The following is a 20756-nucleotide window of genomic DNA, read 5'->3' on the forward strand; positions in this document are numbered from 1 at the left end:
CAGGACAGGCATCGTGAGAGTAAGACCTGTGGGTTGCCTGGGAATGAACTCCCTGGGCTGAATGCTCGCACAGCCCAGAGATTCCATCAGCAGCAGGCATACGGGGAGGACCAGGAGACCCTGGGTGAGACGGTGCAGGACCTCATGGACACACTAGGTTGCTGCTAGTGTCACTCCGGTAAAGGAACCTCCACTGCTTTGGTGCATCACACAGCCCTGCTCCCTGCTCCCACCTCCCTAGCCTGCACTGTCACACATACACCTGTGCCTCAAACCCACCCACCCCTGCCCAGTGCCTCACCAGTGGAGCTTTCTTCGCTGGAGGTGTACGTGCCCTTGCCCAGCAGGAGGTTCACCATTGTCGGGGAATTGGCGACTTTCAAAGGCGTCTCGCCTTTCCTGTTGCTTTGCTGAGGATTACCTCCATACCGTAACAACAATTTCACTACCTGTAGAATGGTAATAGCCTTGTTAGGAAATTCTGAGAAACATCAACTACTCTATCCTATATGTGTTAAACTGCAACCCACTGAGGGACCTGCTGTCCCCAGGGGCCAGCCTCTGTGTGGTGTGTTCAGCCAGCTCCTCATCTGTGTGTGGGATATCCAGGCTTCTGGCCCTCCTGGTCCCTTCCAGGAAAAACAGTCCCAGCTTCTTGTAAGTCCTCTTATCCTTCCACATGTTCTTAGCCTGTGTCTTCCTCACAGCGGAGCCGCCCACCTTACTGGGAGGGGTCATCTCACACAGGCTTTCCTGCAGCCGCAGCACGCCATGTGACCTTGCCACTGGCACCGAGTCCTATGAGGAGATGGCAGGGTCTAGCAGTTTGGGTGGGGGAGGCGGTGTGGAACAGAGGAGACAAAGGCAGCATGTCTCCAACACAGGTATATTTTCCATTTTTGCTTACACAGGAAGGAAAATCGCCTCTTCCTCATTGGTTTTACTCAGATAAGGATGGTCATGAAGGACAAAGATTCAAGGTGACATCTTAACAGCTCTATTCAGCTGTTCATTTAGTGACCTCAGGTACAAATGGGAATTCGGCCTCACCTCAGTCCATTACTCCAGTCTGAGATTGGAGCATTAAAGTAATCTCAGTAAAGATCAACGTAAACCCTCCTCACTCACAGGCTCTTCATCAGGAGATTACGGGCTGCACTGTGTGATCAGTGCAGAGCTGTCCACAAGTAGCAGTTTCCTATGGCTGCTGTCACAGACGACCACAGACTTAGTGGCTTCAACAACACATATTTGTTGTTTCTCAGACCTTGAGGTCAGAAGTCCTAAAATCATTTTGTCAGCAGGGCTGCATTCCTTTCTGGAGGCCTCAAGGTGGGTCCATTTCCCGTTCCTTCGGGTTGATGCCAACTATAAGACTGAGCTCCCCAGCTCCTGCTGGCTGTCTGCCGAGGGCCATCCCAGCTTCTAGAGACCTGCGCAGGTGTCCTTGGTGTGTGGCTCTTCCTCCCGTCTCATCACTCTGACCCAGCTGGGAGACCTCCACTTTTAAGGACCCTTGTGAATATATAGGGGGCTCACCATCTCAAAGTCCTTAACTCAACACGGCTGCACAGTACTTTTTGCCATGTGAAGCCACATATTCACAGGTCTGAGGATTAGGATGTGGATATCTTCGGGGTCTGTTATTTTGCTGACTATATCACGTTTCCACAGTCTTTGACATCTTCCATAATAGAAAGTTTAAAAACATATGAAAGCATACAGATTTAAATAATGACCCCTGTTTTCCATGTTCCTCTGGGGACCAGCTCCGTCACTCACCCCAGCTCTGTCTTACTTCAGCAAAAAACCTGTGCACCACTCCCCCCAACCCCAGGTACCATATCATTTCACGAAAATATTTCAGAACATATCTCTAAAAGGGCCCTTAAAAAAACCACAATGCCATTATCTTACCTAAAAAATTAACAGGAATTACTTAGTATCAAATACGCAAGCAATGTTCAAACTTCACCAATTTTGTTACAGTTGGTTTGAACTAGGATTTCAAGTCCCATAGGTCGCACCTGGTCTTGAGTCTCCTTTGACTCAGAGCCCACCTCTCACTTCCTTCCCGGCTGGCCTCGTGCTGATAGGCTCCAGTCAACTGACTGGGACTGCTGTGCACCTCATCGCAAAGGCAGCAGATGGGTACATGGTGAGCAACTGGCACTGTTGCCCTCACCACACTTGGCCCTCTCCACAGTGGCCTGGTGGTAAGGTCAGGAGTCCCTGGCCCTCGCCATACTGCCCTTGATGTCTAACAGGACAATAGGCATTGGGGGTATCACGTGCACTTCCTGCATCACCCTCCAGAGGGACTCCTCCTTGGCAGGGGAGGCAAAAACCAAACATGAGAATGGGGAGCTACAAGAGGCTTTATGGTGAGAGAGCACCACCACAGGGATCCTACCTTGTAGTGCCCGTTGTTGGCGGCGTCGTGCAGAGGCGTGTCATCGTCTAGGCCTTTGGTGTTCACCTCAGCACCTGCTGCTAGCAGCTGCTTTGCAACGTCATAGTAGCCACGGTTACAGGCCTCATGCAGAGCTGTCCAGCCTGGAAACAGACACTCATGATGCACGCTGCTTGAGCCCAGAGAGCACACTCCCACAGCTGCACATGACAAGGAGCAGGTGCTGGTCAGGTGTCACCTGCACCGAAATGCTAATAGTCAAGGAAAGTCAAGCCTGCCCAGAGCCCTGACTCTGGCACCTCGGCTCACCCAGGTGAACATCTAGGTTGCTGGTCATCAGGAGATCTGTGGGACAACCCTACAGTACCATGTAGCTATAGCCTCCATCGTGCAGCAGACACAGGTGCACACGGCGCTCACTAAGACTGCAGAGCTGGCTGCTAGAATGGCCTTGCCACCAGACTCCCCACTGGAAGAGGCTCACTGGCTGGGGCCACAGGCTCCTCACAGGGGTGCCTGCCTGGGGGCCCATTCGTCCTCATAGTGTGGTCCATGACAGAGCCCAAGTCAGTGTGAAACAGTCCTCACCCATAGGAACAAAGTTTCATGCTTTGGAAAATCCTGATTTAAGGAAAATTGCTCTTGAAACAAAAAGATGCTAAGTTAGGTGTGGGTCAGACAACCAAAGGGAAGTGTCTAGAAGGATGCTGCATACAGACTGCCTCACCCGTATTACTTTCCTTCCTCTCTGGAGACAACACTTGGGATCTTTGGAAGTACGCATGCAAAAAGGCTACACTGAACTCCAATCATGGGATCTTAAAAATAAAAAAGACCAGGTCATTTCTGCTTCAAATTACATGGGGCATCTAGCTGATGTCCCCTCATGTGAGGGATGTGTGTGTGGTCTGCTTGAAGAGGATGAGGCATGGGAAGGAATGGGACTGACACCCTCTGCTTATGATGTGGTCGCCTCTTCAACATGCCAGAGTCAAGACGCCCCTGGAAGCCAAGTAAATGAATCCTTCTTGCATGGAATGGGATTTTACATAACACAACAGAGTAAGACTTTGAAGTGTCCCAGTTGTCTTGAAAATAATGAAAAATAAAATGATCTTATTTTGAAACACTTCCCAAGAAACATGAATTTTTCCTTCTCAGAACAGTCACACAAGCACATCCACACTGAGCCCCAAGTGTTCCCCGACCCAGAGCCTGGGAGTAAGTTGCCTCAGCCAGATGCACACCCCAGCACTGCAGCCCACCCGCTGACCCTGGCCCCGCAGCTGCTGCGTACCAGGACCCTGAAGGGTGTCCAGAAGAGACCGTGCATATGAGAAGACCAGCTTCCCAGCACTTCTGAAACTACTCCAAACAGGAAGCTCGCTGGCTGCCCTTGTCCCTGGACTCCGTGCTTGCCTCAGTTTCCCCTGGGCAGGCAACAGTACCTGCGAAGTCCTTGACGTTGACGTCTGCACCTTCACTGATGAGCTCCTTGATTCGCCGGGCATCACCCCGGATGGCGGCCCGGTGCAGGCGTGTCTCCCCGCGCTCGTTCCTCTTGTTCACTTTATCTTTGGTTTTTGAGGCAGAGTTAGGCGTCCCCTTCTGACACACTGCAGACTGGGCGGGGTGCTTTGGTGTTGTATCTACTGTGGGCCAAGGGGGACAGGGCAGAGCGTCACGGCAGGGGAGTCGGAAGCAACAGAAAGAACCATAAACCTGGGCACAGCATGTCACGAGGCCATGTGGAAGCCTCTTAGGGCTGTCCTCAGGCTCACTGTCCCCTGTGGGCTGTGCTGAGCCTGGGCCCAAGCACAGCCCTCTCCCTGTCCAGGGCCACATAGCCCAGCTCACCTGGGCTGTTGGCAGACTCCTCAGCGGTCATCTGCATGAGGAGGGCCACCTGCTGACGCTCGGAGAGGGGGTAACCAGCGCGGATCCCAGAGAGCCCCATGCCGAACAGCAGACCGGCCTTGCGCGTAGCGGGCTCCTTCTTGATCCTCTTCCGCTCGGGGCCCTGCTTCTCTGTGAGGCAGGTGAGAGGAGAGAGGGGAGGGGGTTCATGCCATGTGCTCTCATTCAGGAAACACTAGCAACAATACCTTTCACTCACCCTGACAGCTTACAGAGCAAAAGGAAAGGCCACTGAGAGGGAGAAACAACAAGCCAGAAGCACTCATGCTCCCCGTCGCCACCTCTCTTAGCAATTAACTGTGAGACAATCTACTTTGTTACCAGCCAATACATCCTGCTAAGTCTTGGTCTCCACCAACCATTCACCCCACTCCAGGAATCTCTCCTGAGCCGCTAGACCTTGGCCACACACAGAAGCCAGGCTTGGGCAGCAGTGGGTTGGCAATGACAACAGGTTCCAATCAACTAGACAAATGTGTCTAGAATTACATTCAGCACCTCCCTTCCTCCCCCCAACAAACAGTGCAAATATAAAATGACAAAAATAGTTTTAAAGTACATAAATAAATCAAGGCCCACGCGTCGGTACCATACCTTTCTTCTTGCTTCTAGGAGCCTCCATTTCATGCCATGGTGCTTGGAGGGGCGCACCGGCCTGGTAGTGCCACAACATGGACTGAACTGGAGGCATCTAAAAGCATCAACACAGAGCACTAACGAGATGCAAAGTGCAGCCCGGCTGCTTCCCAGTGAGCATGCCCTCCGCTGCTCTGAACCGTGACAGCACACAGTGCCCAGCGGGGACGAGGCACGCTGATACACTGGGCCATTCCTCTGAATAGAGGCAGGCGTGGGGAGAGAAAAGATACCCCGGATCTCCATGAACCCCCATGCTGGTTACGGCTGGGGCACGTGCTGATGGAAAACAGGGATCCAGAGCCCTGCACCCCCACCCACAGCCCCATGCACAGAGAGGTCTGACAAAAGAACAGAGATGGACTCAGTCCTGTCTGTGCCTCCATTCCACCCAGGTCACATGGCCGAGCACCCAAGGTGTCAGTCAGGGTTACAAACAGTATTTTAATCTCCTTGAATGCAGAAACTGTCTCTTCTGCATCCTTGCACCTCCCGGCCCTCCCCCTCCAGTGCCAGGTAAGGTTACCAACGCCCACTATTACCCCAAAGTCTGACCATTCCTACAGATTTGTGACAGTTCCCTCCCAAGGCTCAGCGGCTGAAGTGTATTTTTCTAAAGCCCAAGGCTCTGGGTCATAGTTCTGAAGTGCTACAAGAACCAACAGGTTAGATGACATGCTTTCTGAGGGAGGTCTGTGGCTCCACTCAACATAACATGCCCTTTTCTGGATGAAGTCAGTTGAGCTATGAGATGCACTGTGTTATAGAAACAGTAACAAATGGTTGTCAGAGTCCAGCTGGCCCACAAACCAGCTACTGTGGTTGCACCGTGCTCTGCGCACTCCCAGGACCTGCCTGGGACAAGCTGCCCTTCCACAGGTGACAGGTTGGCCGCCGACAAGATCCAGCACCCCGCTCACTCAGCCTCTTGGGGTGTATGCGCGGCCGTCACACCAGGCTAGATGCCCCCAGGCCCCTGGCAGCGCAGCATCTCAGCAGGGCCCAGGCATCTCTGCTTTCCTGCGGTTGAAAAGCACACCAAGATAAGGTGGAAACACCCCAAACTGCCTTTTAAATTTCACTTTGAAATTTAAATTAAAAATACAGAACCTGAACCACTCCCACCATCGGCACCTGGGAATTCTGCACAGTCACCCACAGCCCCTAGATGCTGCTGTGGGCGACACCTCCGGGCTAGTTAAAGCAAGGTTAATGAGCACTTCCACTCCTAACAGAGGACCCAGTCCTCCCACGGTGTGTGAGGCATGGCCGTGGATGTTCTGCCCCAGTCCTCCCAGAGTGGGTGTTGCCCACACACTGCATGAGGCACAGCCGTGGACACCCTGGAGAGATCTGCAGTATCTCATCACATGTATTTGACAGTAACGGTTTCCAAAAACAAATGAAAATTGTTCTGTGAAGGTTAGTTTCAAACAAGCCCTCACCGAGACAAAACTCACCCTCTGTTCTCTGCCTGTTCCTGCTCTTTTGTAGCCGAGGAGCATGCGTGCCCTGAGGCGCATCGTGCAGTGAGTGGTGTGTGTGTGTCTGGTGGTGCTACAGTGGCCACACCTGGTATTTGAGGTGGAAACACAACACCCGGCACTGGGTACCAGCAGTGACATCAGTTACATCGACTATCTGTAGAGTATATGTTAGTTTAACCTGTCTTGAGATGAGGACTCTACAACAGGAATGACGAAAGAGTTGTGTGACTGTCCATGTGTCATGGATTAAAAAGTGTCAAGGATATCGAAATGCCATCACAGAGAGTCAAACACCAGTAAACAGACGGGTGTGTGGGCCCTGGTTGTGAAACAGCATCGCTGCTTGATAGCTATGTGAGCGGGGGGTGGGGTGGGGGATATCAACCCCTCTGCTGGTGCCAATGCTGAATTTTGCAGAATTTAATTGAAAAGCTCCTGGTTGAGCAAAACCACATCACTGAGGGTCCACTCTATGGTACCCGCCAGCTCTAGCCAAGACCATTCAATTAGGAAAGAACAGTCTCTTCAACAAATGGTGCTAGGACAACTAGATCTCCACATGCGAAAGAATGAAGCTGGACTCCTACCTCATACCATACATGACAACTCAACAAATAACAAAATGGATCAAGCACATAAATGTAGGAACTAAAACCATAAAATTCTTAGAAGACAACATAGACGTAAATACTCATGACCTTGGGCTTGGCAATGGCTTCTCATATATGACACCAAAAACTCGAGCAACAAAACAATAGGTAGACTGGACTTCATGGAACTTGAAAACTTTTGTACACGTGGGGTTACCATGAATTGGACTTGACTCGGCGGCAACAGGTTTTGATTTGGTGCATCAAAGAAACACTATCAAGAAACTGAAAAGACAGTTCACAGAATGGGAGAAAATATTTGCAATCATCTATCTAATAAGGGTTTAGAATCCAAAATATATAGAAAACTTTTACAACTCAACAACGACAAAAAAATTTCCCAATTTTAAAGTGAACAAAGGATTTAAACAGACATTTCTCCGAAGAAGATATATAAATGGCCTATTGGCACACGAAAAGACGTTCAACATCATTAGTCACTAACCCATTGCCACTGAGTCGACTCCAACTCAGTGACTAGGGTACTGCAAATCAAAACCACGATGAGATACTACTTCACACACTCTAGGATGACTAGAATAAAAAAGATGATCAAAAATGTTGCCAAGGATGTGGAGAAATTAGGATCCTTGTGCACTGCTGCTGGTAGTGTAAAATGGTGCAGCTGCTGTGGAAAAACAGCCTGGAGCCCTGTAATCCCTATGGGGTCCACAGCTGAGTCTGGGGACAGTGCCCCTTCCTCCTGCAGTGGGCTTATTAGGCCCAGGGAGAGATGCAGGGCCACAGCCTGTCCTCAGCCTTTTTTCGAGGTCCCTGGTGGCTGAACCCTCCCTTCTGCTTCTACCTCCTACTGAGCTTTACGCAAAGACTAGAGTAAATCTCCTCCCCCAGCCACCAGTGACTTATAGCTGCCTGCAGTTGGCTCAGGGTCATGTGCAGATGCACCTGGCTCCCTCCTCTCTTCCCAGTAACGACACAGCAACCAGAGCTGCAGTGGCTCTTGGTCCATCCCCAGATACAGCCGACTTCTCACTTGGCTTGCCCTGGGCTCAGAGAGAACATTTTACTAAACACCATCTTCAAAAGGCGTCTGCAGCTGCCAGCATCTGGAAAGGTCCCAGCTGCACTCACTGAGGTTGCGGCCTCTGCAGCCCCTCTATAAGGTCTGGTACCACTGCCTAACGGGCCCCCCTTGAGGGCCAGGAAGCTACCCTGCAGGCCTGGCCCTGAAGCAAGACCAGGATTGCTGAACAGGACCTGGCAGCCCCCTCCAATCTGTGGTCTAAAGCTGGGGTGTTGCAGACCTCTGCGGCTCTTTGACAATTAGTTGGCAGCAGTGTGGGAATGTGCTGGACAGAACTGGGCATGCACTCCTGGCAAGGCTGGTTCTTCCCTCCAGATCTTTAGAGAAAAGCTCCTTTCCCCTTTTTCTTCTGCCACCCCTCATTCTTACTGTTTTCAAAATATCCCAATTATATGCAAACAAGAGCTGTAGCACTTCTAGGCCAACAGGCAGGATACCACAGCTCAGGACTGTGGCCAACACCTCTGCAGGCCGAGGCCTCCTTCTCCAGCACTAAGAGTAACCCCCAACTCCCCCTCCTGTCATATCTGCCATCCCTTTCTTAAAGGAGGTGCCCTGAGGAATTCCCTCCCACCTTTCTCTGCCTCTCCCTCCTTCTAGGCCCTTCTGGAACACGCTCCCTTTCCCACTCTTTCCAGGGCGGTGGCTGAGGCAGCTAGCAGAGACATTTGTTTTCAGAAGCCTAAGTCCATGGTTTACTTCTGTCCTTAGTTTTACTTCCAGGCAGAACTCAGACTTTATCCATCAGAGAAAAACCTTTTAAACCCACGGCTACACCTTTCTGAGTTACAGCGTATTCTGACAGCAGCAAACTCTAAGTCCTCATCCCATGAGTACTTGCCACACGTTGACGGAGACCGAGGCTGTTCAGATGTGGCTCTTGGGACACTTTTAGACCCTCATGCCCCCCATATGTGCTGTGACTTCTGGCAGAGACTTATGGTGGGCATGTATTTTCTCCTGCTCAAAATTCACTGCACTTCCTGGATTTGAGGGCCCATGTTGTTCATAAATTCCTGGAAACTCTCCCTCCTCACCCTCTAATTCTCCTCTCCTTTGGGGACGCTGATGAGTTGTGTGTGCCAGCCCTCCCCCCACGCTCAGTCCCACCATGCTCTCCCCTCCTTGCATCAGTCTAGGCGATGTCTTCAGCTGTGTCTCCAGGTCACTGATGTCTCTCTACTGTGTCTGATGAACCATATATGGTCCAACTGTCCCTTTCTCAGTGGCTGGCATGCTCTCTACAGACGTCCCACTGGCCCTTTTAAAGTACGTGCATGATCTTCTTGCTCCTTGCTTGTCTTTTCATTCCCTCTTTTATGATATGTTACTCAGTGTGTATCTCCTCCCTCAGCGTCCCCATCGGCGAGTCCCAGGGGTTCCAGCTCTACAGACTTTCTGGGGGGCACATTTCCTTGTGTTTTGTGGCTCTTCACTGGACTCTCATGTGTTGGGGTTCTGTTTTGGAGTCCAGAAGCCAGATTGAGGGTCTCTCTCTCCAGAGAGGATCTGGGAGTGTTTTGAGTTCTTTAGCGTAGCTTTCCCAGTAGCCTAAAGTACAGATCCAAAGGCCAGCCCTATGGAAGGCAGGCCTGGGGGTAAAATTCTTTGGAGAGGCCCCTCACAGCCCCTCACGCTCCCTCAACACCTGCCAGAAAAGACAAAGTGCTTTGGCTGGGGGACACTTTCTTCCAGCCCCACATGTCCTGCCTTGTGGCCCTGGTCTCATCCAGTGTTCCCCACTGACACGGCCTTAGAGCCAGGCTTCTCCAGCAAAGAGATGGACTGGCCTCTCTACAATGGCCCCAGGGCATTGCCAGTAAGGCTTGTGAAGCCCAGCTCATTGTTTAAAGAACACCTGTATGTTTATTTGTCATTTATCATTCCTAATCTCTAGGCTTTTCTAGTAGGAGGGTTTCAGGATACACAGTCCACTATATTGCCAAAAGAGGAAAACCAGTAACTCCTACATCCTACCACAAAATCCTAAAGATTCTGCTCTATAAAGGAGTGTTTTAATGGCAATATTTCAAAATAACAAAGTTTACTGCCAATATCAGTTAAAACTCAAATTTGGACACCACAACATTAAGTTGTTTCACCCAGTTGTTACCCAGGGTGGTAGAGGTACTGGTGAATGCTGCTTTGTTAACCAATTTTTTGTGCTTTATTTGGCCTCAAAAAATGTGCTTTCTACACTGGACAGTTGGTCTAATCTTGACCGTCAAGTCATGAACTACAAAGCCTATATCATGGACAATTGCATTAGCCTCATATTCCTCAAGTGCAGCAAAACGGAGACTCAAAGACCCAGACTTACTGAGACATACTACTGCATAAACACTGCTGTGGCTGGGTTCAACAGCTCCAGCTCCATCCCCTGCAAGAGTCGTTGTCTAATGCTTAGACTGCAGTTATGCCTTTTTCTTTTGACTTCCCGATTTATGTCTATTCTTTTTTTGTTGCAACTACTATCACTGAACATTTAACAAAAGGAGAGGAAAAAATCACAGACCTGCCCCTCACTTGCCGTGTGGCAGGTGCTCGACCTCTCTGGGTTCTTCTCCCAGCTAAGAGGAGAGAAGCTGGAATGGCTCTCAAGCCTCCTTCCAGCATTGGCCCCTACTGTTCTGTGGGCCTTGGGGCGGGGGGGCGGGGGGAGGTAGGCTTACAACCTCTACATCTGGGTGTCCCCTGTGGACAAGTGGCAGGCCGAGAGCATAGGGTAGCTGTAGAAGTAAAGGAGACATGCACATAGGTGCAAGAGAGGGCAGTGGCATCTCCAGCAGGACCACACTTGCATCTGACCGCAGTAGTGGTAACCAGGACACCAGAGCATGAGAAAGGGATGTCACACGACTGACTCAGGCTACAGGCAACGGTGAACAGCGACCCAACCGCCACCCCACCTCCCTTCCGTGTCTTGGGCTGATGCTAGGCCCCTTCCAGACCCCTAGGAGCTGCTGTGAGCAAGGCAGTGCCACAGATCAGGCACCACATGCAAGCATGTTCCTGGGTGGGCATCTCCATGTCCTAACCCAACTGGTTGGAAGAGTAGCCATGGCACACTGCATACCATGACTTGTGGCTCCCTTCAGCTCAGGGTTACAGAGGAAAATGCCAAGAGGACAGACAGGTTAGGGAACATGGTCCAGTCACCCCGCCCATGGTGGGCCCACACGGTGCCTCTCCAAGCCCATGCTGTGAAGAGCCCCTGTTGGCAACAACTCAGGCGCCGTCACACGCAGTGCTGCAGGGCGAAGCATGCCCCCTGTGGCCCTTGTCCCTTGGTAGTTGTGCGCACCACCACACACCAAGTCCGGGGAGTCTTCCTGGAATCCCCATAGAGGAGCCACGCGCTGTCATGAGTTCAGTAAATGAGCAAGTGTAACCAAACACCTAATACTCAGTGTTCATACCTTAACATCCAAATAAACACCCCAAACACCAGGGACAACAGCCTTATTCACAAGGTAAAAGCTACTTTAAGAAAAACTTTTAAGTTTTTTCCTTGTTCCAAAGAAACACTCAGGTGCTGAGAGGAGGGTGGCTGCTAGCACACATTGTTTCTCTGAGGGGCCATGTGCCTCTTGGGGACAGCAATCAGGGCCCCCGTAGTGGTCCAGGTAGGAAGGGCCAAGATGAACGTTAACAGACTAAGCAGCAATATGGGAGCCGGGTGGGGACATCCTGGAAACCCTGAGAGAAGTTAGGTGAAGGTCTGCACCATCCCAGACAAGATGCCTTCATGTATGCTTAAAGTTTCTTTTGATGGGAAATCTAAATATATAAAAAGTAGACAGAATAGTATAGTTGACGTCATGTGATTTCATTCACGAATACTTTTGGTGATAAAGCTCTTAGAAATGAGTCTAGCATTGAGCAGCTGAGGACACGCTTCAGTGTTAGTGCAAGAGGCCAGGACAGAGCAGAGGTGGTGAGACTTCCTCAGATGGACCTCCCCTGCAAGTGGCTAAGTGAGGAGGGCTGCCTGCTTTGAAGAGCGAGGGATCGTGAATCCACGTGAAGAGCACACTCAGGGTGGTAGCTTGTTTCTGGCTGGAGAGACAGCCAGCCAGCCTGGCCCCTGGCCAGGCAACTATACCTGTCCTGGGCCCTGAGTGTCTACAAGAGCCAGCAGGCTGGGCAGGGCCACCACAGATGCTGTACATCTTCACAGAGGCCTGGTTCTGGGAGAATGGGATAGCAATTTCTACTGTGCTCACATGGACCATGGCAATTGCCCAGGCTGAGGGGCTGACAGCTCCCAGTACGGGGACTCACAGGGGAGGTGTGTGGACGGCTCAGATTTTCGGCACCCCCACACTTGCATGGCAGAGGTGAGGTACAGGCTCTGGCATGTGGCCAGGCCTGACTCAGCACCCAGCACTGCACCTCCTGTGGGCGAGTCACGGCAGAGCCAGCCTTTTCAGGCCACCAGGAACGTGAATGTAGGCTTCCTCTCCAGGGTCCTAGAACACACCTAAAGCAAGCAAGCAGGTTCAGAGGAATGCTCAGGGGGACAATCCAAGGACAGTTAGCTTTCACTGCTTGGAACCTTGCCTTCTGGACACCCCTCAGCTCCGTCCATGTTGGCTCTGCCGTAAATCTCAGGGTTGACAATGAGCGCGATACCATGCTTTCTCAGCAGAGGGCGCGGGAGCAACACACAGAAGAGGGGTCTCTCCTGCATGCAGTGTGAGGATGTCTAGTGGCTGCCCTGACCCACGACCTTGTACCTGGGTATAACCCTTCTGCAGCCAGGGAACCAGGGCCTGTCCTTGTGACATCGCTCCACCCAGTGTGTGACCAGCTCCTGTATGTACCCCCAGCAACTCCAGCTCAGCTTCAGCTTAGTCAAACCAGGACTTCTCTGCTGTCCTGTGGCTGAACCACACCTCCAAAGAGGTCACAATCCCTCCAAGTCAGCCTTCAGCCGGGGGACCAGAAAGTCCCCTTCTACCTCACAGGAACTCAGAGCTGACAGTTCCTCACATTACACTCTCACTCCACCCACTGTGCAGTTTCCACCTCCTGTTGGTTGACAGCTTGTCTGTGCTGGGTTTGCCCAGCGACTCCGGCCACAGCTCTTGCCCGTCATCCCACGGCTCCACAGCTGGCAGACAGCAGGGGCGGGAAGGTGTGTGTCTCAGAGGGAAATGGCTTCTTGCCATCAGCCCCAAATCAGAGTCTGAGGAAGAAACCCAAGGTCAGTGTGGAATTAGCACCCAGCTCAGGCACCATGTTGACCAGAAGATGTGACCAGGAAGAAGGTGGATAACTGGACCGATAAAGAACATGATAAATGGAGAAGACACTGACGCGTCCAAGAATTTCATTCTACTTGGATCCACAATCAATGCCTACCGAAGCAGCAGTCAAGAAATCAAATGACGTATTGCACTGGGCAAATCTGCAGCAAGAAACCTCTTTAAAGTATTAAAAAGAAAGATGTCACTTTGATGACCCAAGCCATGATCTTTTCAATCACCTCATGTGCATGCAGAAGTTGGACAATGAATACAGAAGGTAGAAGAACTGATGATCTGAACTATGGAGTTGGCAAGGAATATGAATATACTGTAGGCTGCCAGAAGACTGAACAAATAAGCCTTAGAAGAAATACAACCAGAACGTTCTTTAGAAACAGAATAGCAAGACTTCATCTTGCTTAGTTCAGACATGTCATCAGGGAAGACCACTTGCTAGGAAAAGATACCAGGTTTAATAAAGCGTCAGCAAACACGAGAGAAACCCTCCATGAAATGGACTGACGCAACAGCCACAACGGACTCAAACATGCCAAAGGTGCAGGACCAGGCAACGTGTTTTTATATATAAGGTCACTATGAGTCAGACCTAAGTAACAACTAGCAACTAACACAAATCAGCCAAGGAAGCCAAGACCAGCCTGTGCATAGGAGCAGCCTACTGCCAGGCAGAAGGGATCTGGACTAAAAGCAATCTTAGGGGGAAAAGAGGAGCTGGTTTAAGAGACTTTGGGTTAAAAACACAAATGCCTAGTATAAGCAACTGGCACAAACAGTTTGCTGCTAAATGAAAGGTTGGTGGTTCCAATCCATGCATTAGCAGCACTGAGGAAGAAAGGCCTGGTGATCTGCTTCTGTTACGATTGCAGCCATAAAAACCCTATGGAGCAGTTCTATTCTGTACCACATGGGTTGCCACAAGTTGCAGTCAATTAGATGGCAATGGGTGAGTACAAGTAATGCTGCCCACTCACCGCTGTCAGAATCACCTTGCTGTAAAATCTGGTTTTGTTTCAATACAAGAAAGTTGTATATTAAAATCTGCCCCCAAAGGATAATATAGAAGAGGGCAAATATTCCATTTCTCTTGTATTTAGATTTGTGTAAAGTAGTCACTGACTGGGAAACTGTATTTTTTAATTTCTTCACTTTCTCCTACCTCGCAGTGATCCTCCCCTGCCCTCACTGGGCCCATGCTGCAGAGAGAAGCTAAAAGTCTGAGAACTCACAGTTCCATGAGCCGCCCACTACTCCGCAGAGGACTAATGGGGATTCAGGTGAACCTGCCTGCTAGCAGTCTCTTGCCAGTATGTCCAGTAACAAGGCCCATCCTCAGAAACAGCCCCACAAGACCCTCAGAAGCAGAGTGCCCAAGAAGCACCAGAGCCTTTGGAGGAGGGCCCCTTCTCTACCGTCAAGGTAAAGCAGGACTTGCAAAGGTGCTCCACCACCTAGAACCAGTGAGCAAGCATGGACTGGTCACCTATCCTGAGTGAGCATTGGCTTCGCCATGACAGCGCATGCTGGTCTGTCTCAGCACAGGACACCAGACACTGACCAGGGAGCACCACACCACACACAGCCCTCCCCCTGGAAGCAGGGCACCGCCCACCCTGACTCCCACAGCAGAATCCCGAGGAATAGCTGGAGCTCTTATAGGACTGTCCAATGTTCGCCTGCCTATAAAATTCACTTTGCAGTTGCTATGAGTCAGAAACCACTCGATGGCAATGGGTTTGGTTGTTGATGTTGCTGTGGTGGCAGTGGTTAAGATCTCAGCTGCTAACTAAGAGGTCCACAGTTTGAATCCACCAGCTGCTCCCTGGAAACACTATTCTGTCCTATAGGGTTGCTATGAGTCGGAATCGACTCGATTGGAACAGGTTTGGTGTGTTTTTGTTGTTGTTGTTAGGTGCCACGTGACAGAGTAGAACTGCCTCGTAAGATTTTCTAGGCTATAATCTTTTTTTTTTTTTAATTGTGCTTTAGGTGAAGGTTTAGAGCAAATTAGTTAACATTAAACATTTAAGACACGTATTGTTTTGTGACATTGGTTGCCAAACCCTGCGAAATATCAACACTCTCCCTTTCAACCTTGGCTTCCCCATTTCCATTTTGTCCAGTTTTCCTGTCCCTTTCTGCCCTTTCGTCTTTGTTTTTGGGCTGGTGTGCCCATTTAGTCTCATATACATGGCTGAACTATGTGTGTTATTGTTTCTTTTATGGGCCTGTCTAATCTTTGGCTGAAGGGTGAACATCAGCAGTGACTTCAGTACTGAGTTCAAAGGGTGTCCAGGGGCCATACTCTCAGGGTTTTCTAGGCTATAATCTTTACAGAAATAGATTGCCAGGTCTTTCTCCCACAGAGCTGCTTGGTGGATTCAAACTGCCAACCTTTTGGTTAGCAGCGAAGCGCTTAACCATTTCACCACCGACCCCCACCCGCCCATGATCCAAATACCCTGTAACCAGGTAATCCAGTGATGCCCTTCTATGGCAGAAATTGACATGAGCATCACAAGTAGGAGAAAGAAGGCTCTGGGCCCAGAAGGGGTGGCTGTCCGCCATCTGTTCTGGCTACCCACAGTGGAGGGGCCCACCCACTTCTCTCCTCCCCATCTCCTCAGCTCCTCTGAGGAGCATCTAGCCCTAGCAGCCTCCCCTTCCTGTTCTTAGAGCCTCACCAGCCCCAAACACACAGAGCTCAAGGACCAGAGCCACCAGTGACTAAACACAGCCCGTGAGGTAGCCCTACGCTCACTCAGACCATCCAGGAGGATCCGAGCCCAGTCTGCAGGGCCTCTGCACTTCCCAATTTGGACGTTCTGGGAGGAAAGGGCCTGGCCATCGGAGAATCTCCTGCATGAAGGCCGTGGTGGGCTGTCTGCAGCCTTTACATGTTCCCAAAGTCACAGTGGAATCTCTAGAGCCTGACCCGAACACTGCTGCTTTTTCCCCCTGACCTGAATCTCCTCTAGTGTGATCTGCTGTCTTCTGTGATCTGCAGTGAACCGACACCCTGACACCCCTGCTGGGCCCGGCCTCTAGCCCTGGTCCAGGGTGGCCGTTCTGGTGTTTGAGGAACTGGCAACAAGACAGGGCAGCCCAACGGTGGGGCTCATCCTAGGCCTCTTGTTGAGGGTGGTGACCAGTGGGCTGGGAGGTCCTATGTGCATGCAGCCAGGTGGAAGAGGAGCAGGGGCTGGGGGGTTGTTGTCCTTGTCAGGACCCAGCCCTTGCCACGATAAGCCACCATAAGGCAGAGTCTGTGTAAAAGCACATCCCACCCACATGAGACAAGCACACGTCACACCTTAACTCACCAAATCAGGACCAACCCCACCCGCCACCCTGCCCGCCCGCCACCGCACTGCAGCCTAAGGTCCAGCCAAGGGGTTGGGAGGACTGCACTGATTTGTGTTCACGTCCACTTGCTGTCTGGCTTTTGCTACAAACAACTGGATTTAATGTATACATAAATTAATGTTACATAGCACTAGGGCCTGAGTGTTTTTTACGGGGGTAGGTGCCCAGCCCCCGCACCCCCATACTGGACAAACACAGGTGGTTCCCCGATGTGCTGGGGGCATTTTCCATGTCTCCTGCCCCCTTTCCCCTTCACACATGTGGGCAATCTCTGGTGTGATGCTCCCTTACTGCCCCAAGCTGCCCTGAAGGACTGGAGGGGTCAAGGTGTTGTGTGGCCTGACCTGATGCCTGGCCCCAGCTCCTGTGCACTACTCACTCTCCATCTATCTCCGCAGGAATGCCTTGGGGCAGCTCCTATGCAAAGCAAGAGTGGCAGAAGAGGCTGGGGGCTGCACCACTCCATGCCTTTCCCCGAGGCTCATTTAGGAGGACTACAAGGCAGGCACACGAGATGTGGGATGCTGCCAGGGCAGGATGATCTGAAGAAGTCAGAGGAGGAAATGGCAGAAAGGCCTGAAGAGGAGCAAAGGGGCAGTTCCACCACATGGAGGGCGAAGGTGCTGTGACCCCACAGTCACCATGACCCGGGGCAGTGACGTGGGTCCCATACACTGAGAGCCACAAGGACAATCACAGTAGCCCCCTGGAGTCTCCTACCTGTGTCCGAGTCTTTCTGCTCTCCATTGGCGCCGACGGTGAAGGGCAGCTTGCGCTTGGTGGTGCGCTCTCTCACCTCCTTCCCTCCATCGCTTCGGTCCAGCTTTTGGGTCTTGGTCAGAGAAACTTTATCTTTATCCTGGAAAAGAAAGTGCAGCCTCAGACATAATGCCCAAATTCTCAAAATCCTCAAGTCTACTGCAATTTCAGTTAGGAAAGGTACACGTCAGGGTTGTATTCTTTCACCATACCTATTTAATCTGTATACTGAACAAATAATACGAGAAGCTGGACTATATGAAGAAGAACGGCGCACCAGGATGGGAGGAAGACTCATTAACAACCTGCGTTATGCAGATGACACAACCTTGCTTGCTGAAAGTGAAGAGGACTTGAAGAGCTTACTGATGAAGATCAAAGACCACAGCCTTCAGTATGGATTACACCTCAACATAAAGAAAACAAAAATCCTCACAACTGGACCAATGAGCAACATCATGATAAACGGAGAAAAGATTGAAATTGTCAAGGATTTCATTTTACTTGGATCCACAGCCAACACCCATGGAAGCAGCAGTCAAGAAATCAAAAGATGCATTGCATTGGGCAAATCTGCTGCGAAGGACCTCTTCAAAGTGTTGAAGAGCAAAGACGTCACCTTGAACACTAAGGTGCGCCTGACCCAGGCCATGGTATTTTCAATCACATCATATGCATGTGAAAGCTGGACAATGAATAAAGAAGACCGAAGAAGAGCTGATGCCTTTGAATTGTGGTGCTGGCGAAAAATATTGAATATACCCATGGACTGCCAAAAGAACAAGCAAATCTGTCTTGGAAGAAGTGTGACCAGAATGCTCCTTAGAGGCAAGGATGGCGAGACTGCGTCTTACATATTCCGGACATGTTATCAGGAGGGATCAGTCCCTGGAGAAGGACATCATGCTTGGCAGAGTACAGGGTCAGCAGAAAAGAGGAAGGCCCTCAACAAGGTGGACTGACACAGTGGCTGCAACAATGAGGCCAAGCATAACAACGACTGTAAGGATGGCACAAGACCGGGCAGTGTTTTTCATTCTGTTGTGCACAGGGTCGCTATGAATCGGAACCGACTCAATGGCACCTAACAACAACAACAACAGCTGCAATTTCATTTCAAGTGCCAGGAAATGCAATCTCTCATTTGGCAGTGAACAGCCCCTCCTGTTCCCAGACTCAGAGTGCAACTACGCGTCCTCCTAGGCTAGCTAGGGAAGCTTCTGGATGAGCAATGACCCTGCCTTGTGGGGTGCCCTCACGAGACCATGGGCTATGGCTCAGCCTGACTGCTCCCTGTTTCCCTCCTGCACCTTAAGAGCTCTGGGGAAATCATTGCCAACTGTCTGCAAAACGGGGAAATAGCATCACCTCCAGAGAGGGTTAGGGGACAGACGGAGCACGCCAATGCCAGCGTACAGGCAGATCAGGCCCACTGAAGGACATGGCTCATGGTCTCACAACAGCCTCTAAAGCTGAAGTATGCAAGTGGGTTCTAAGTCAGGCATGGAAACCACGAGATGCACGTGTGGTAAGAAGAGGGCACAGTGCTGTGAGGGAAGAATGGTCCCAGGGGCAGAGGCAGAGGGATGGCAGAGCAGGGTGCAAGATCAGATGACCAGGTGCTGTCCTCTTGCTATGAGAGAACTGAGAAAGTGACACATCACAGAGCACAGGGTCTTCCTCTGGGGGGGGGGGGGGGGGAGTGGCCCCAGCTGCACTGGCTTCGCCCTCAGACACCCTGGACTGAGTTGGGGTTCAAGGGGGCTTTCTCCTTGTGCCTGGAACTAATCCCATAGGCCTCAGAATCTCTCTGGTGTCTACAGTTGTCATCAGCACTTCTCAGTTTGTCCCACTGCTGGTTGGGCCTCATTCGGACACACGGACAGGGGCAGCAAGGGCCAGAGTCTCTCCCTCCTGCTCACTTTGGAATAAGCGGCTCCAGGTGCTATGACATCCCTCACCCCTGGTCATGTGTATTAAGTGCTGCAATGAGTCATACGTGCCAAAGCGCAGATGTCTGTGGTATCGTGTCATTCACCAGGCCTGCCTGCTGTCTCAGACAGGAGAATATACCACTCCTTCCCTCACCAGCAAGCTTCCTTTTCTGGTATGTTCCTCAGGTAAGCTGTTGGCAAACATAGCTCTGCTCACTTTCCTTGTGCTAATCTGGTAGCACCTCCCTCCACACACGGCCCGCATCTCACTGTGCCGGACCAGGTGGGGCTGGGCAGGCATAACATGCACACTGCCTGGCGCTCAGGCCACTGCACCGAGGCCACACCGCCACCACCTGTGATGAGGACACCACACCAACTCCTGGGAGGGCCCTGAGCACACCTTGGCCACCAAGCAGCCTGGGGACAGTGCCAGCCTCCCAAGGTCCCTATTGCCCCTTCTGATCCCAGCAGATTGTCCAGCTGGACCAGTCAGCCAGGTATTTTGCCAAACCTAGAAGTTAAGAAAAGACAAACTCTGGAGAATGATTTGACAGTTTTTAATAAAGTTAAAAAATTGAAAGCATACGTTCACAAACTAGTAAAAAATGTTCATGGCAGCTTTGTTCAGAATAGTCAAAAAATGAAATAACTGCCCGTCAAAAAACAAATGCATAAATCAATTCTGGAAAAGTCATCATGCAGCAACATGGATGAACCTCACCGGTATTAGGTGGAATGAGAGAAGCCAGACAAGAATACATGTATGATGATTTAATTTATAAGAAACTCAAGGTCTGACAAAGATAATCAATATTTATCAAATCAGAATAGTGATCATCTCAGGAGATGGGACATAGTCTAAGATTTATGTGGAGACCTCGAGAGGTGCCAGATTTGTTCCGTATCTCAACCATGTGACGATGTGTGCTTATAAAAAAGTCATCTCTCTGCACACTTAAGATTAAAACTTGTATCCTTCATGGGGCATGGGGGTGGTGGTGCAGGGAGAAAAGGACTGAGCCAAATCTAATTCTACAGTAGACATTATTTTCATGACAGTCTGTTTCACTGTGTGATTACCGAATGCATCAATACCGCTCTGTTCTTGCAAGGTGCTCAGGGGAGGAACATTTTCAGTAAGGAGAACAAACCCAGAATTAGCAGAGATCTTGTGCCTAAAAAAATCGTGCACATACCAGAACTCATTTCTAGACTCAAACAGACAACCACAGAGGGTTGAGGCATTGTGCTTGCCACGGCGACGCAAGCTACTACA

General features: G+C 50.7%; 1 protein-coding gene across 12 annotated transcripts in view; it reads right to left on the reverse strand.

Moving 5' to 3' along the window:
- The window catches only part of ANKRD11 (ankyrin repeat domain containing 11), a 272434-nt gene that overhangs the window by 13838 nt on the left and 237840 nt on the right, over positions 1-20756 (reverse strand). For 8 of the 12 annotated variants that reach the window (XM_049864064.1, XM_049864067.1, XM_049864068.1 and 5 more), the window contains 5 exons: positions 17505-17643; positions 4271-4441; positions 3862-4065; positions 2414-2556; positions 302-449 (listed from right to left, as the gene is read on the reverse strand). In XM_049864064.1, coding sequence (XP_049720021.1) covers positions 302-449; positions 2414-2556; positions 3862-4065; positions 4271-4441; positions 17505-17643 — 805 coding nt within the window. Of the gene's footprint in view, positions 1-301; positions 450-2413; positions 2557-3861; positions 4066-4270; positions 4442-4924; positions 5022-5821; positions 5987-17504; positions 17644-20756 lie in introns of those variants that run through there. The other 4 variants (XM_049864075.1, XM_049864074.1, XM_049864076.1 and 1 more) reach the window with 3 other exon arrangements.

This window comes from Elephas maximus, chromosome 21, assembly GCF_024166365.1.
Source record: "Elephas maximus indicus isolate mEleMax1 chromosome 21, mEleMax1 primary haplotype, whole genome shotgun sequence".
In the NCBI taxonomy this organism is placed as follows: Eukaryota; Metazoa; Chordata; class Mammalia; order Proboscidea; family Elephantidae; genus Elephas; species Elephas maximus.